Here is a 17,939-nt window from a genome sequence, read left to right as displayed (position 1 = left end):
CTGAATCTCCCGCTATCAGCGATAGGAAGGGGCGGGGCTTCTGCCGGAGCAGAGGAAATCTCTACGCACAGAAGCCCCGCCCATGGGCGGAATGTTGAGGGCTGGCGGTGTGGGGTTGCCTAGAAACGGGACGCTGTAACCATAGTGGGTGCCGCAGGTGTAGAACAGAAATCTGGGGGCGCCTGGGTGTAGTTGCGGCCGGTACCATACAGGATGCCTCCCAAAAAGAAAGGTAAGCGAGGGCCCAGCGCCAAGACAAAGGAGAAAGAGACTGTAAGGGTCGCATCGGAGGGCGTTACAGAGCAAACGAAAGATTTTTATACAGTGCAGATCCGAGATCTGGAGAAACGGCTGGAACGGTGGGTTCTATTTCTTACCCAAATGTGTAACTCATGGGATGGGTCTGGTGCTACATTAAAAACCCAGTGCAAGGTGATTAGCGTGAGGGGACAAGGGTTTAAGGCAGTGGCTCCCAACCTTCCTAATGCCCCGCACTTTAATACAGTTCCTCATGTTGTGGTGACCCCCCAACCATAAAATCATTCCTAAAACCATCGGAAATATGTTTTCTGATGGTCTTGGGCCGGAACTAGGGGTAGGTAGAGTAGGTGCCTGCCTAGGGCGCAATCACTGGGGGGCGCACATTAAAGGGGAAATCATTTTTTTGTAGTAGTATTTTATTAGTTCTCTTTGACTGTAATAGAATCACCGTCCCAACCCCCCTCTGGCATGTTGTATTTCCTCTTCGTTTGGGACCCAGGAGCAGGTCCGGCTGGGCCGCCGGGACACCGGGAGAAATCACGGTGGGCCCCGGCGGCCCAGACCTGTCCCTTACCTGTGCTCCCCCTGCCCGACTGCTCCTCCCCAGCTAGTAGCAGGTTACAGTAGTCTAGTCAGGATAGGGTGAGAGCATGCATGGGCATCTTAGCTGTTACTTGTGTGAGAAAGGGACAGATTTTGGTAATATTGTATAAGAAAAAGTGACAGGTTTTGACAGTTGTGTTAATATGGACAGAAAAGAAGAGGAAGAGTTAAAAACTATCCCCAAACTGAGTTGACAGGGTTAATGAGAGTGCCATCAGTAGATATAGTAAAGGGGGGAGTAGTACCAGACTTAGATGACAAGATACGTTTTCATTAGGTTCAGTTGCATCCATGTTGGTTAATCAGACAAGAGAATCGTCTGAGTGGGTCAACAATGATCCTGAATTCTGGGAAAATATGTTGCATTGTTCAAAAAACATGGTGATTGTGCTGTAACCTTAACTTTGTTTACTGCACCTCGGTAAGTGAATTTGTCTTGTGTGTGTGTACTCTTCTAGGTTGTTGTGTAGAATTTCGTGGTGCTATACAATGTATTTATCATATTCTTAGGTACCAGAGTAAATGGGATGAAATCTGTGCAAAGGAGCAATTGAAGGAGGCTCAATATGAGCAGTTGTCTAATGACAAAAAGGAGATTGTCTCTTTCCTAAAACGTACCCTAAACCAACGCATGGATGAAATTGCTGACCTGAATGACCAGCTCTTGGGGCTCCAGCAGGCCAAGGATGCAGAAAAGGATGCGTATGAGTCCCAGCTGACTCAGGTGCGACATGAATTGCAAGACACCAAGGAGCGCCTCACCTCAGAGAATATGCTTCTAGGTAACAGTACACTTACTTTGATCCACATTATCCTGTACCTTATCTGTTTGTATCTGTTTGTCCCTTGCAGCCCATCGCCAAGCGAGCGGATCTTCACCTGATATCCCCACCTACGGGTGGGCGATATCGGGTAGCAAGTAGCTAAAATAAAAAATAATCCGATCCTTTGGCCCTGGGGCCAAACGATCGAATTACATTTGCGGCCATGGGGCAGTCAGTTCGGGGACCGCATCAACGAGCTGATGCGGTCCCCGATCCGACTGGATTTTCTAACCTGGCCGATCGAGATCTGGCCAATTTCAGGCCAGATATCGGTCAGCCAGGCCGCTCGGTTCTGCCCATACACGGGCCGATTAGCTGCCGAATCGGTCCAAGGGATCGATATCGGCAGCTACTATCGGCCCGTTTATGGGGACCTTAATGCTGCTTTCTCATTTCTACCATAATGTTTCATACAATGACATTCATTTCTTTCTTCGGTGTCACTGAGAGCACTACTGTTAACTGTAATGATCAGCAAAACATTTGGATATAGTTTGTTCCACAAAGAGTGCCATATATATTTGTGTATTAGTTAGTATGACTATACTGTTTACTCAGATGAGCTAAAATGAAATGTCAGTCATACACTGCTATGGCCACTTTGTCAAAGTATTTTGAAAAAAGAATGATTGCTTGGTTTTATCAAACAATATATCGATTATAACATTTCTCAGGCATGGGGGTAACCTTGGTGCACCTTGTATGATTTTCCTTTTTAAACCCCATAAATAAACAGTAAGTACAATATGGCTTTCTATTTTTTACAAAGCTCAGATTCTGTTTCTCTTTTTTAGCGGGGAAACTGGCATCATTAGAGGAGTTCAGAGTGCAAAAAGAAGAGCTTATGGGCAAATTTGCAGCTTTAGAGGAGAAAGTAAAAGAACAAGAACAGGAACACAAAGAGGCAATGTACATTCTGGAGAAGAAGGTTGTGCTGGACAAAGACAGGTGAGTGCTTGCACTAGCTAATGACAGTTTAGAAGATGCTTTTAATGCATAGAGAGAAGCTCAAACTCCAAAAACCTTTATGATGAAATAGTCACAGCAATAGATTACATAATACCCCACATTGTTACACCCATTAAGACCATCATTAAGTGGGCAATTTCTTTTTCTTTTCTTCCACTTATGAAGTCTCCAATAGTGAGTCAAAACACATTGGTCATTGTTGTAATATTTTGCTGTGACTATTTCTTAATAAGCCTTAGGAGTTTGCAATATGACCTTAAGTTTATTTATCTGATTTTTAATTTGGGGCTTGTCATCCTTACCCAACATATATCATTTTGGTATTTGTTTATGCAAATTACAGCAGGGGCAATAGTTTTTATACTATGGATTACACTTTTTGCCTAGCATATTTTTATACATATACTTATGGCCCTGATTTCTCGAAACACAGATACCCTGATGAGAGAATCTGACGGCTCACTTCTGTCTCAATCTTCCAGATTATTTACATTTGTTCACGTTTATATGCGGATACATTACAAAATCCAACTTATTTGAAAGCACCAAAGCCATCCTACATATATTGGGTGGCTTATCACCACCTGCCTGTTGATGTTGTCATTGTAGTTTTTTTTATTCTGAGGGCTAATTCGCCATTTAAAGAGCCTTTATGCTAGAGGTACTCCAGGTAAACCTAGTTAATAGTTTTACCTTACAATATCAGCAGTAATTGTCTGTAAAAGTCATAATTAGTAAAAAAGGGGTTATACAAACCCCCTCTCCTGGCACCTAGGGTAATTGCCTGCATATTGTACTACTGAGGATTGTCAATAAGCAGTGTTCACAGAATAAAAAGCTTTCCCCCAGCATCAGGATAGCTCAGTGTGCCCTAAGCTGCTGTTGAGAGCCAAAGATTAGATAAATATTGAAAACAGAAATTAAAGCTACATCTGTCATAGAAGATGGTGCTGTGTAATGCGAATTAATTGCTTATTAATATTGTATCATCAGTTTTATATTGTATGTATACCGTGTATAGCCAACTGGCAACTGACAGCAGCCCAGAACTTGACTTGACTTCATTTAACTAAAAACAACATGGAGAACTACTGGGGACATCTTTAAAGGTAGAAATCTTCACAGAGAGCTGTGTTGCACTTGGGCTGGGGGACGGTGCAGAAAAAATACACTATTATACATCATCTATACAAATAGGGTTCAGGTTATCCTGTTCCACAATTTTAGTTTTTCTTTAATTTATTAAAAGCATTGTTGAAACAAATGTGCTAGAATACAGCATAAAGGGTGCTCTGAACTATTTTTGCAGATTGAAGAAAGAGATGGTACAGCGTGTTAGTACAGTGGCAGCTGAATTCCGCAGAGTATCCAACAATCAGATGGCAGAGACTACTAAACGTGCAATCCGAGAGAACGTTTCCATCAGCTTACAGCTTGACAAGATGTCTGACAAAAGCATAGAGCTGATTAGTGAGAACGACCTTCTGAAAGATCGCAATTCAGAACTTACTAAGCAGCTTGAGATGCTGGAAGAGAATGAGAAGGAACTGGTGAAGAACAATCTCAGTAACCAAAAGGTAGCATATAACTGGTGTCATTATGACCTTACATGTTAAAAGGCAAGTTTTTGTAACCTCTGTCCTACATTATGAACTTTTAGTCTTGCAGTTCTAAAGGGCTCATTTACAAATGTATGCATTGTAATTGTAGCTGCAAGGGAGTTATTTCCAGTGCCCAACATCAGAATTACATCTGCATGTAATTCTTTAGGTTCAAATTTGCTTCTCCTACTAAGGGTGGAGGTACGGTCAGGGTTTCCATGTGTCAGTAAGCGTATTTGTGCATGATTCATCAGGACTGACTTGGGGGCACAATTGCACTTGCCACAAATACAGGCATCATGTTTAGAAACAAGTACCTTTTTTTTTGTACATTTTTGCACTACAGCAGTTGCGATTGGGTTGTAAATGAGCCCCGTAGAATTTTGTTATTTATATTTAATAGAAAAAAGGAGCAAGCTGTCAGATGTAAAAAAGCATTTACTGTTTTGCTCTACTTTTATTTCATTATAGTCACCCAGGAATATTAAAAGTCATGGTTATGGCTTCATAGAGGTATGTTTTTTTGGGAAATAAGAGGGCTGATTTATGACTACAACTGCAGTATACAAAGTGCAATTTAGGATTTTATTTATTTTTGATTGAGATCCAGCAAACGTTTTGGAAACAAGGCCTCTTCATCAAGTGCTCTTACACAGTGTGTGCAAGGAATGGGATGTTGTAATTTCCACCACTCAGTGTCAAATTATGTCTTGCTTGCTTCTTTAGTTGCTGTGTCAATTAAGCCAACTCAGCCTGCTGTGGGAACCCTGGAGCTACTGTCTTAAGAGTGCTTGGAAATGAGGTGTTCATGTATGAGATCTTGCACCCTAAAAAATGTATGATGTTTCAGGTGATACGAATGCTGACGGACAAATGCCAGCAGCAGCAGGAGATATTGACCTTGTTGGAACACACACAACATGCCCTGAATGAGCTTCAGTCTCAACATCACAACCTCAAAGATGAGTCCCAGCAACTCAAGTGAGTCCCGTGGTAAACCACCTAATATAATGGACAAATGGAAATGTGAACTATTCTACCACTTGGTACCAGAAACTTGTTCACAAAAGGTTTGAACAGAAATGTAGATGCGGAGGTTTGCAAAATCCACCCCTGCTTCTCCTGCAGCTTAATGTATACATTTAATGCTTCCAGACAGAAACTGGTATCCCTTGAAGATGACTTGCAGAGAGTTACACAGGAGAAGGAGGGACTGAGCAGGCAGCTAGAGGAAGAGAAACAGAGGACACTTGCAGTTGACATGATCCTGAGCCAAGCAGCTGCATTTCTGAAGGATATGCTCTTGGTGAGTGAATTATTTCATGGCACACTGCCTATTTTTCCACATGTGAGTGGTGGGGATTTTCAAATCAATCAATCAATTAAGTAAATAAATAATGGAAGGGGTTTACATCAATAATACATATTAAAGGACAAGTTAATCGCAGTTCACTGGAAGATGGGGCGGTGTGGCAGCAGCTGAATGGGGGAGTTGGTATGAACCCAGAAAGACCAATTATTACAGTATCTATAATAATAGTAGGCTGAAGCTCAGGTCATGACTGGGGGGGGTGGGGGCGGGTGTCAAAGTACACCCCTCTTATTATTATTCTAATTACAGTTCCTCCTTCCTAAATGGAGGATTGATAAGTTTTCTGTCTCCATTGTAAATTTTAACCCCATTAAGACTATTAAATATAGCTCAAAAACTATTAAATAGGGAGTAGACAAACATGGCAAATGGCAAAATCATAACTTTAAGTCTTACACTGCTGAATTGTTTGTTTTGGGTCAAACATTGTGATAATGTTTTGTTTTGTATGAATAAGGAAAGCAAGTATTTGATTGGTTGCTCTGAATACAGGGCTAGGACAAATTTTGTTTGTGCATGTGTACAACAGTAAGTATCTCTTACCAAAACTGGTTGTATCCTTGCAAGAAAAGCAGACACACAGTGAAGATGAAACAGAAGGAATGCAACTGGAAAGAAGGAACAAGATGCTGCAGCAGCTGCAGTTACTGCTGGACAGTTCTGCTACATTAGGCCTTGGATCAAGTTTACATGAATTTGAGACAAAACAAGGCCATAGCCTTAAGTCCCTCAAAACTAACAGGTGAACAATTTTTTTCTTAAACAGATTTAACTATGTGCAAAACCAAAATGCTTGTAGGGGAAAAATACTTTGTCCTTCCTAATATATTTAGGTTAAGGTTCATTTTGATTTTGTAGCCACTAAAGCATTCTGATGGTAATGAGGCTGGCAGCATATTGTACTATTGGTAATGATGACCTACAGTGTGCATAGTCACATGGCTGCAACAAAACAAATTTATATAAGCGTTACTTTAATAGGATTCTGAAGGGGAAACATTATTCCTTGTACTGTCATTTACATTTGTGTAATGAGAGAGTTCTTAAGTCCGAACATATTTACTTTTAAACATAGCTGAATATATTGTAAGCTTGCCCAAACAGGGCCCACCCCCTTTTATCTCCTAATTCTAACCACTTGTTACTGTGAATCTATTCTGGTGAGAGCTTTGTCTGTATGTGTAAACTGTTAGGTCTTCTATTTGTATCCCTTTACTCTGTAAAGCATTGTTGGATACAATGGCTCTACAGAAATAATAATAATGAGAATAGATAAATGTGAAATTTTCCCCTCTGGGCAACTTGGGGATCTCTGTTCTTGAACTTGGGGATCCTAAGACTTGCCTATCCCAAGGTAAGAAGAAACTATGCTTAAAGGAGAAGGAAAGGTAAAAACTAAGTAAGCTTTATCAGAAAGGTCTATGTAAATACAGCTAGAAGCACACGCAGCTCTCTCCCCTCTCCTGCTCCCCCCCTCCCTCAAGAATGCTAAGAACTCACTCTCCCCCCCCCTTAGTAATGTGGATCTGAGCCAATCAGCAGGAAGCTTCCTTATAGTCTTACAAAATGAGCATGTACACTGGTCTTGGTGCAGGAGCGAGGCATTATGGGAACTTTCTTTACAGAACTCAACGTTTTTTTTCCTATGGGGCTTCTGATCACCTGAACGGGAGAAATATGGGGAGACTTAAGGGCATTATTGAGAGAACTGAAGGGATGCCTGCAGCTTGAGATTAACTCTTTATTAGCCTTTCCTTCTCCTTTAAACCACTGTGTTCTGCACTCACTGCCAATATTTAGTTCACTGATTATGTTTAGCAGTGCTGTCCAACTCTTGCATGCCATGGGCCAGATTATATATACAATAAAATATTATATATATGCATATATGCATATATATATATATATATATACCTTTCATTTTGAATGCTTTGTATGGCCACAGTCACACACCTCCATCAGGAAAGCTCTGTTATATAACTTGATTTTGACATTCTAAAAGGCTAAGATATGGCTCTATAGGACAGGCTCATAAGGCCATAAACTCTTTGGTTTTTGTGACCGAAATTACCAACATTTTTAAACAACCTAAGGGACTTGTAGTATGCTACAGCTAGAGTACAAGTTTACTAGCTGCAAGCAACATATGGGTGAGAAGTTGATCCACTGCATATGGATTAACCATATTACTGTGATTTTGCAGACAACCTGTTTCACCTGTACTAAAAGGCCCAGGAGTCACAGCCCACTATCGAATAGGAGACTTGGGCTTAGTGCCCAGACAAGATGTATCTAATGCAGTCCTCAGCAAAACTGCAATGCTATCCAAAATCACAAGGCTAGGACCTTTAAGAGGGACTCATGGAATATCTAAGGTAATATCTTGCATTACAAAACAATCATCATCATCTTTTATTTATATAGCGCCAGCAAATTACACAGCACTTTACATTGAATTCAACAAACAGGCATCTTATAATAATTTAACAAACAAGGGTATACAGAGTAACAATAGGATTAGAGGGCCCTACTCGCAAAAGCTCACAATCTAAAGGGGTTAAGGGTACATTAAAACAAAAAGAATATGGAAACAGATGGTTTTTTACCATACATGCATATACAAATATGAAGCTAAATGCCCTGTTTCTGTGATATCAAACTCACTATCCTTTACAAATTCAAACTACAAATCCCAACATCCACAGTCAGTGTGTTTTGTAACTTCTACAGCACCGCCTTGGAAAAGCTGTGCCTGCTCTTCACCTGGTTGTGCTAAGTTATAATGATTTATATTCTTTCTCTTTTGTTTAGGAGCTACTCTCATGGACCCAGGAAGAAAAACAGATAAAACATTCGGCTCTGCCTGAGATCTCTCCAGGGGCACCCAGCAAACTACTAATGGCTAAATAAACTACTAGAAAACAGACACGACTAAATAAAACAAGCAGAAAAATGAAATACAATATCTAATTTTTAATACAAAGTGTTCAATATTCGGGGGACTGGCTTCACTGGATAACTTATATTAGGTCACACATGCAGAATGATGGGTTAGTAATTAGAACTTGACTAAGGACATACAACCAGATATTTATCATGTGTTATAAAAACAGATGTTTAACCCCTGTGACAAATACAGAAATAAACTATACATTTTAGAAACTGCAGTTAAGAAAAATAGAACGCACATTTACCTGGTAAAGTTTGCCACCTAATGTAACAGACTGTTTCTTAATGTAGCCATACACAGGCCAATAAAATCAGCCCCTTCACGTAAAGTCCTCATCTTAGTGGCAAATTCATGGGGCCTCCTGACAGCCTGCATGACCTATATCTGTACAAAAATCAGCCAGGTATCTTTTATTGAGGTTAGCAAATTTTATCAGTCGAGAGTCACAGTGGTGTTGGTATGGTCGAACTGGTTTTCATATTATTAAAATCTGAGTGTTCACCAGGGATGACAAAATGATGCAAAGACTAATGTAAATGATGTGTAATCTTTGTGCTGCAGAATATACCAGCACTGTATAAATATAGAATAATAATAACATTTAGTCAAATGGCACACGGTTCATTTTCTCTGCTGGTGTATATAAATTTATATTTAGTCAAAATGAAGACAAAGTTCTACCTTTCTACTAAAGGTGGAAAGATGCATAATCATCACATACTAAGGTATGCACAGTTTGAAGCCCATAGGTCCCAGTCCACATTAATACACACCAATGCGATCCTTGCCTGATGGGGCTATTAGGGTGGACTAGACAACTTTCAATAAACAGATCTTTAGTACCGTATTCAGGCCTGGAGTGGCAATCTGTAGGTTTTGGCAAATGCCAGAATACTGCTCAAAGATGCCACCGACCCAGTGCACACCTGACTGTATTAGACCCCAGTATTACACTTTTTTTTATCTGCCTTTGTATTGGCATATTAAGAGCTAATGCCAAATGTAATTCTGGCAAGTTGCCAGTTTTGTTGTCAGCAATTAAGGTAATGTCTAGTTTCTGCTAAAAATCAATTTGTTTATTGCCATTAGTGAAAAACGAATGAATCGTTTAAGTGAATTATCAGTAAATTATATTAATAAAGTAATTACTGGCAACTTCTCCATATGGTATCAAATGAATTAAGGGCAGTTCATTATTTTTATTTTATATTATCGTTGGATTTACCTAAAAAAATTTATAGGTGTCATTCCTTTTCAATTAGACTTACATTTTTAATGCACACTACTCATGTTAAAACCTACTACCTCTTGATTCTGGACAGCACTCCAAACTGCAATCTTCACGTAATTAAAATACCAGCTGTACTGGTCTGTATCATTTATCAAATAAAGGAATTTTAATTACATGAAGATTGCAGTTTGGCCTGCTTTCCAGAATCCAGAGACTGTTTGTCCTGTCACATGAACACAGAGGGACCTGGTAAAGAATAATTGTATTCGGTTTGGTGCTGACTACTAGAAATAAAACTAGTAATTTCATGTACTTTAACACCCACCTAATAGTTGGGAGACAAATTGCTGTCAATTTTGGCACGGCTAAATGATCATTTTAGACCAACACTTTATTCAGCCTTGTAAAAAACTGCTCCCCTTGTTTGAATGTGATTCTACACAATTAGAGAAGTGATTGCAATTTAGCAAACTGGCTCTGGTCATTGGTGATTTATCTGGCATAGTAGCCATTATCATACTTAAGGTGGCTATACATTACAAGATTTGCTTGTTTGGCGATCTCACCAAACAAGCGGGTCTTTCCCCAAAATGCTGCCTAAGGTGGGCGATATAAGTCTAATTTGATCGTTTGGTCCTAGGGCCAAACAATCTACGTTGGAGATAGGAACGGTTAGAGCAAAGATCACATTAATGAGCCAATGTGGTCCCCGATCCAGCTAAAAAATCTGCCCGATTTTTAGCCAGATATCGGTCAGGTAGGGCTGACAGGTGTCCCTATACACGGGCAGATAAGCTGCAGAATTGTCTTAAGGAATTGGCAGCTTAAATCTACCTGTGTATGGCCACCTTAACCTCTATCTTAAGAATTGTCTTAAGGAATTGGCAGCTTAAATCTACCTGTGTATGGCCACCTTAACCTACACTGTGGGGCACATTCATCAAAGTACGAGTTCAAATCCCGAAATGGGTAAAATTTGAATTAGATACAATAATTTCTGATGATCGCAAATATCACAAAAATGCTTGCGAAAAAATCATATCAGTCACAATAATATCGTATTGGTGATCTGGAATTCACGAAATTTCCATATCTGAACGATTGTAAACGGTGGGAAAACCTTTCTGACTTTCATCCTTCTGTACATGTTTTTGGAAGCCTCCCATAGGACTCAATGGCACTCTGCATCTCCAACCTGGCCCAAGGAAAGTCACGATACCGAAGCTTGAATGAATCCGAAACTTTTGTACTCAGCGCGATAATACAATTTTGTTACACAAATTTTTTCCCAAAGTACGAAAGAGTCGCAGAAAAAATACAAATTTTTTGTATTTCGGACCTGTCGTACTTTGATAAATAAGCCCCTGTGTCTCCCAATATGCCCACCTATGGTGGTAGGGCCAAACAATCAAATTAAAACGCTTGGTATATGGGCCATCCAATCTCATCAACAAGCTGATGTGGTCCCCGATCTGACGGGAAAATCAAACCTGTCCTATCGAGATCCGGCCACATATCAGTTGGGTAGGCCCATCGGTGGAGCCCATACACCGGCAGATATCTGCCAAATTGGTCTGAATGGCCTGAATCAGCAGCTGAAATCTGCCTGTGCATAGCCACCTTTATTTTAGTAAACATATGCAAAAGCCCCACCAGTTCCTTAAAGGAATACTATCTTGGGAAAACATTATTTTTTTTTAAAAAACACATCTGTTAATAGAGCTTGTCCAGCAGAATCCTGTATTGGAATGTTTATTAAAAGAGCAATCTGTTTTTTTTTTATTTAATTTTTAAATTTTACATGGGGCTAGCACTTCCCAGGGTGCCACTGCTATGTGACCTGTGCTCTGATAAACTTCAGTCACACTTTACTGCTGTGCTGCTAATTGGGTGATACCACCCCTCCCTTCCCCCCCCAGGAGCCGATCAGCAGAACAATGGGAAGGTAGCAAGATAGCAGCTCCCAGTAGAATACTGAATAGCACTCAATAGTAAGGGCTATGGCACACGGGGAGATTAGTCGCCCGCGACAAAACTCCCTGTTCGCGGGCGACTAATCTCCCCGAGTTGCCATCACCTGCCATCCCACATTTTTGCCGGTGGGATGACAAATGCGGCGGCGCGATTTCGGCAAATCGCCGAAGTTGCCTCGCAAGGCTTTTTCGGCGATTTCACGAAATCGCGCCGCCGCGTGTGCCATCCCACTGGTGACTTACATTGTCGCCGGTGGGATGGCAACTGGCGGCAACTCTGGGAGATTAGTCACCCACGAACAGGGAGTTTTGTCGCGGGCGACTAATCTCCCCGTGTGCCAGAGCCCTAAGAAATCCAAATCCAGTTTAGGACTCCTCCAGTTACATGGGAGTAGGAGGAACAATAGGTTATCTAAATGCAGTTCTAATGTGTAGCACTGACTTCTTCTGAAAGGCACAATGCACTGAGATGGCGCCTACACACCAATATTACAGCTAATTATAATACATTTGTTGGTTTAAGAATAACATTTTAAGGGCTCTGGCACACGGGGAGATTAGTCGCCCGCGACAAATCTCCCTTGTCACGGGCAACTAATCTCCCCGAACTACCATCCCACCTGCGAAAATGTAAGTCGCCGGTGGGATGGCACTCGCTGAGCAGGCGATTTTGGCAAATCACCGAAGTTGCCTCGCATTTTCCTAAATGGTAGAGGGAATTATTCGCTATGTAAACAGTGTCATTTAGAAATAAAAACACCATTAAAATCAGATGGAATCACTTTAATCCCGCTCCCTTCATTCACTGGCAAACACCCATACGAGGTCTATAATGTACATTCTGCTGCCATTAAAGTATGTATAACTTTATTTATAAAGTGCCACAAGGGTACGCAGCGCTGTACAATCTTACAGAATACAAAATTACACACAGGGAGGGCAAGTGATATAATAAATAAATACAGTAAATATATATATATATATATAAGTGCCATGTGGTATGAGACACAGTAGGAAGGAGGTCCCTGCCCCATAGAGCTTACAATCAAAGTGGTTGGGTAACATACAGGCACAAATTGGAAGGTAAAGTCCATTGTTTTACACAGAAAGGGGTTAATAAGTAATAACAACTTAATCTCTAGTCACATATACAAATCTTTTTTGTAGACGTAAGAACTGAAGTTTTTGCTAAATTAAACCAGAACGTGTGGCACTACAATAACGCATTTATTATACACTAATACGAATACATGACCATGATCTGATACGCCCACCCCACTACGTAATACAAATGCGCCGTTTCTCGCCCCATACACCGTTCCGGGCAGACGCAGTGCGTGTGTAGCACTTCCGGTTCGGCTCATTCCTTTGGATTCACGAGGCGGCAGAGATGGCGTACCGCGGGCAAGGCCAGAAAGTGCAGAAAGTGATGGTGCAGCCCATCGTATCCTTTCTTTGTTGGATTTCCCAGTGTGCCTGCGAGTCCCGGCTTTGGCCCTTAGCACTTGCATTGCCGCTTTTTGCAGGGGGATGAGCAGCACGTCTGCTTATTTCCATCCTTTATCTGGCAGCCATTTGTACTTGTCAGCGCGCCATTGCTATAGCAGCTCTTTCCCCAAGTGATAATGATCCGCTAAAATGTGCTCCTTGTAGTAATGAGGGGGTGTCTCTTCGTTCAGTTGAGTAGGACACTTTCCTTAGGTGAAACTCTCCCATGAGCGTCAAGTTGCTATCCTGAACGGGAAGAAAATAAGATTTTAATACTAATTTGACCCACAGAACACATTCTCTTTTAAGAGACTAATTTCTAGGTTTAAACTGTTCCTTTATTTGTTAGAGAGGAAGTAACACCCTACCCCCAGAAATCCACTGTAAGCTACATTAAGTACATCAGTTTATTTTCATGGTGATTTGTAAATGCATTGCTGGTTCTGACTCTTGCAGCAGTTAACTGCCTCTTACAGGGATGTTAATCTGCTGCCTTATACATTGTTTCAAAAGTCAGAGCTTCTAGAGAACAGAAAGGTAGCAGCAGATGCTGCTTTCAGCAGAAGTACTATTTAGACACAACGTTAACATCTGTAATTCATATGTGTTGGAATGTTGCTTAAAATTAGCAAATTTCATAGGGCAAAATGTTACTTTTGGGGTTATGGCCTCTTTAATGAGGTAGTAGTAAAGCAGACGAGATGAAAATGTCTTACTTGTACTTGGAGCTTCCTTGCATAGAAGACTGATCCTCTAAAGTTCAAATTACAGTTAAAATTCCAAAAATGTTTTGTTAGCAATAGCCTTAGATCTGTACAGATCTAATCTTGCTCTTATCAGATCTAATCTTGGCCATACACGCACCGATAATATACAAAACCTTGTTTCGTACGATATTCGGTGCGTGTATGGCATGTCGGCGGGTCGACCGATATCGCAGGAGGCTGCTGATATCGGACGACTCGCCTATCGGACCAGTTAAAAAATTTTGATCGGGCGCCATAGAAGGCGCCTGACCAACATCTGCCGTCAGGGCTGAATCGGCAGAAGGAGGTAGAAATCCTATTGTTTCTACCTCCTTACCTGCCGATTCAGCCCTGAATGGTGTGTGGTGGATCTGACGATGTCAGATCGGCACATGTATGGCCAGCTTTACCCTAAGACATTGTAGTATTTTTAATCACATTTACAAAAGGTTAACCTTTGCACTAAATTCACTAAAATAGAGTAACATATGAGCTTGAATATTTGCTTTATATATGTACATTAGCTTTTATATATTGTATATTGGTGTATATTCGTGTCTCCTCAACAGACAAGAACAATATGTTGCTGTTCTTACCACCACCTAGTGGCTATTTCTCCCATTTACCATGCTATTCCACAGAATCTACCGTATTTGTTCTCTCTTTTCTCTAAACATCTTTAAATGTATGCAATTATATAAATCTGAAACATTAATGGGCAATCATGCAGCCTTCCAGGTGTTGCTGAAGTTCAACATGTCTATTTAAAAAAAGGTTATGCTGCTTACAGTGCAATGTATAGAAAGTTGCAAAACTAATTAATAAAAAAAAAAAAAACAAAGTTGTGGGGCTATTACTTACAATGATGCAGCCTTCGATACGCATATTCACTTGCTCATACAACCACACCTGAATTCGTGATCTCTGAAACAGACACAGAAGGTAAGAATAACAAAAATAAAACAAAAAAACTTACAAATATTACACCAAACAGAAATGTGCAACTTACATTTTGAAGATATCTGAAAATCAAATTCTGACAGTAAAGTTAAGGCAAGCAACTCAAGAAAATGCATGAATATATTTTAACCATACTACGGATGCCATTGGTGTAACAGTAAAAGCGCATTTTAACCTAATGAGTCTCAGGAGGGGATTGACGGCTGTTGTATGACTTCATATGCATAGAAGTCTTAAGCATAACTTTGTATCAAATAAGGAATTACCTATATTATCAGTTTAATGTTAGACGACTGGTAAGGTTAAAGGTGGCCACACACGTGGCAATCTATCATCGTCATCGTCAGATCCGCCACACACCGTTCAGGGCTGAATCGGCAGGTAAGGAGGTAGAAACAATAGGATTTCTACCTCCTTCTGCCGATTCAGCGCTGAAGGGAGATTTTGGTCAGGCACCTTCTATGGCGCCCGATCAAAATTTTCAAACTGGTCCGATCGGCGAGTCGGCCGATATCAGCAGCTTCCTGCGATATCGGTCGACTCACCGACATACGTACGATATTATCGGTGCGTGTATGGCCACCTTAAAGGCACACGTAGCTACTAAAATAGACAATGCTGATCATTTACTGATAATAGTGTCTGTGTGTGTTTTAGAAGAGGCAATTCTCTGTATTGTCTATGGCAGGGTATTTTCTGGAGTTTAGTAGCCATGAAAAAGTAACTGCTACTAGTAGCTCTGTGTGTCTTCACCCTTAATGGGAAGACAGTTGCAGGGGAGTAGGGTGTGTCCAAAAAGTCTAATGTATCGGGCATGAATATATCACAAAGCACTTTTTATTACTCTGTGTTAGAGCACTATTAAGATCCCCCATTCCCCTTTAACCAGGGTTTTGATGAATACATGAATCTAGTGCTGGATGATGCAGAAGAAATCCACCTCAAAACAAAATCTCGCAAACAGCTTGGTGAGTATCATGCCATTTTACATATATGTAAGTTAGCCTCAGCATTGGTAGGGTAGTATTTACTAAATACATTTTTTTTTGTGTTAAACAAGGTTTCCTGTAAGTGTATCCTAATCCTCTTTCTAAAAATACAAGATGAGTTTTTAGCATATCTCCTGGGAAAAATCCTTGATCCACAATCTGTCAAGAACTGAGCAGGATCAAGTATCTTTTAGGGCTCTGGCACACGGGGAGATAAGTTGCCCGCGACAAATCTCCCTTGTCACGGGCGACTAATCTCCCCAAACTACCATCCCACCGGTGAAAATGTAAGTCGCTGGTGGGATGGCACACGCTACGCAGGCGATTTCGGCAAATTGCCGAAGTTGCCCCGCGAGGCATTTTCGTCAATTTGCTGAAATCGCCTGCCTAGCCTGTGCCATCCCACCGGCGACTTACATTTTCGCCGGTGGGATGCCAGAGCCCTAAATTGTCATCTGCCTTCTGAGAGCAATGCTTGCAAATGGACGTAAGACAGATAACCAGTCCCCCAGCACTGTGATAGAAAAGCAGCTCAGTTGACATTTAAACCATGTCAGAAAATACTGTTTAAAAAAAATAAGAGAATTTCTTGAAATCCTACTGATACATCTGAAATAAGAGCAGCCTTGCCTTGCTCTCTGAATACAGTGCCTCCTGCCTGTTAGAATTCAGCATAATTGTATTCAACATGTGGCAGAGAGTCCTTCAGCAGCCCAACTTGCTGAGAAATAAGAACTACAGAGATTTTTAGTAACAAAAACAGCAAGAACTGTGGGCAATGTGATTTTTATTTTTTTGTTGTAATGTGTGCAGTTTGACAATTGCTACAGCTGTTCTGTAAGTATCCGTGTATCTTTGCTGTGGCAAAAGCATAGTTTAATATTTTGTGTGTCTGGTGATTTACAGTTTAGGGTAAAATGCATGAAATCAGCCCTCCTTTCCACTTTACTTCCATGCACACCCAACCCTTTCCAGCAGTCCCTAAACTGTGGTTACCCCCGTAGTTAGGGATTGCCTTACATATGAATTGGAGTAATTTTAGACATTTGTCCCACCTTATAATCTGTTAATGATGGCTTAAAATTTTAGTGTACCATTAGCCACAGTTCATAGATTGGGTCTGTAAATCATAATTGGGCTGTGCTTAAACACATTTTCCAGGAACACCGTTTTTATTGCAGTGTAGCTACAGTTAGCAAAAGCCAGGCTTGTATGCCAGGGTTTATTTGTATTTTGTTCTCATGAATGCATTTTGTTCCAGGACGTATCATGTTGAAAGGAGATAACATCACTTTACTACAGAGTGTCATGAATTAATGCTTTGGATTAATCTGTTCTCCACCGCTGTTCCCATACATCTTCATCAGTGAAGAAAGGAAGAATTAACCAGTGTACTTATTCCCCCTTTTGTGGACTTTTTCAACTGTGTTGTAGATTTCTAGCTGTTATGATGCCCTCAAGGATTACAATGTAACTTTTTTTTTTATATATTTTTAAAATCAAACTATTTCAGATGTTGAAGGCAGTTGCATAAAAACTAATGTATCTGCAAGGATTTGAGTTGTGTACAATTGTACAACTAGGTTAAAGCATTTTTTTTTCCCAGAGAAACTAAACGTGATAGGGCTTAGAGCCCATGAAGTGGGTTTCCCCAGAGTATGTTTTTGATACTGAGTTCCAAATAAACCAAATGTTTTTGGAATTGTTTGTGTAAAATACATTTTGTGTCTACCAGTAGTATCTTGTATGTATTTAAATGTAAAGTTTTTGATATGTTGCACTCATAGGACAAGTGGCAAATGCAGGGTGCAGCCTTGATAATTTTATCAATTAAGTAAAGTAGCACATAACAGATGCACCCCAGGACTTCATATTGAAAAATCAAAAATCTATTTGCCAATGTTTGTCCCCCTCTGGGACCCTTTACAATATATACGCCTGAGACCTTGAAACAGGTCCCAAATGGGGCCAA

At 40.6% G+C, this 17,939-nt stretch overlaps 2 protein-coding genes across 3 annotated transcripts; both read left to right on the top strand.

Moving 5' to 3' along the window:
* The first annotated feature begins 107 nt into the window (after positions 1-107).
* Positions 108-8,593, top strand: cfap157 (cilia and flagella associated protein 157). 2 transcript variants are annotated; one of them, XM_012961409.3, is made up of 9 exons: positions 108-359; positions 1,375-1,646; positions 2,483-2,636; positions 3,967-4,234; positions 5,109-5,239; positions 5,414-5,564; positions 6,203-6,372; positions 7,834-8,005; positions 8,442-8,593. In XM_012961409.3, exons 1-9 carry the CDS (start codon positions 214-216, stop codon positions 8,538-8,540), a joined length of 1,563 nt encoding a protein of 520 aa, XP_012816863.1. In that variant the 5' UTR covers positions 108-213; the 3' UTR covers positions 8,541-8,593.
* A 4,537-nt stretch (positions 8,594-13,130) lies between these two features.
* On the top strand, positions 13,131-17,683 carry snrpe (small nuclear ribonucleoprotein polypeptide E; the record flags this gene model as incomplete). The annotated part of the gene is given in 3 exon segments (NM_001005147.2): positions 13,131-13,228; positions 15,868-15,946; positions 17,229-17,683. Coding segments are annotated over 3 exon segments (189 nt in total), but the record flags the coding sequence as incomplete, so codon positions are not given.
* Positions 17,684-17,939: the final 256 nt, after the last annotated feature.

The sequence above is a fragment of the Xenopus tropicalis genome, chromosome 4 (genome assembly GCF_000004195.4).
Source record: "Xenopus tropicalis strain Nigerian chromosome 4, UCB_Xtro_10.0, whole genome shotgun sequence".
NCBI lineage: Eukaryota > Metazoa > Chordata > Amphibia > Anura > Pipidae > Xenopus > Xenopus tropicalis.
This window is presented reverse-complemented; position numbering and strand designations above follow the sequence as displayed.

Bases quoted from the DNA above. Each gene is read 5' to 3' on its own strand.
- cfap157 (XM_012961409.3), top strand. From the start codon at position 214: ATGCCTCCCAAAAAGAAAGGTAAGCGAGGGCCCAGCGCCAAGACAAAG. The intron at 1,647-2,482 runs GTAACAGTACAC...TCTCTTTTTTAG, and splicing joins CTCAGAGAATATGCTTCTAG to CGGGGAAACTGGCATCATTA. The intron at 5,565-6,202 runs GTGAGTGAATTA...TTGCAAGAAAAG, and splicing joins TTCTGAAGGATATGCTCTTG to CAGACACACAGTGAAGATGA.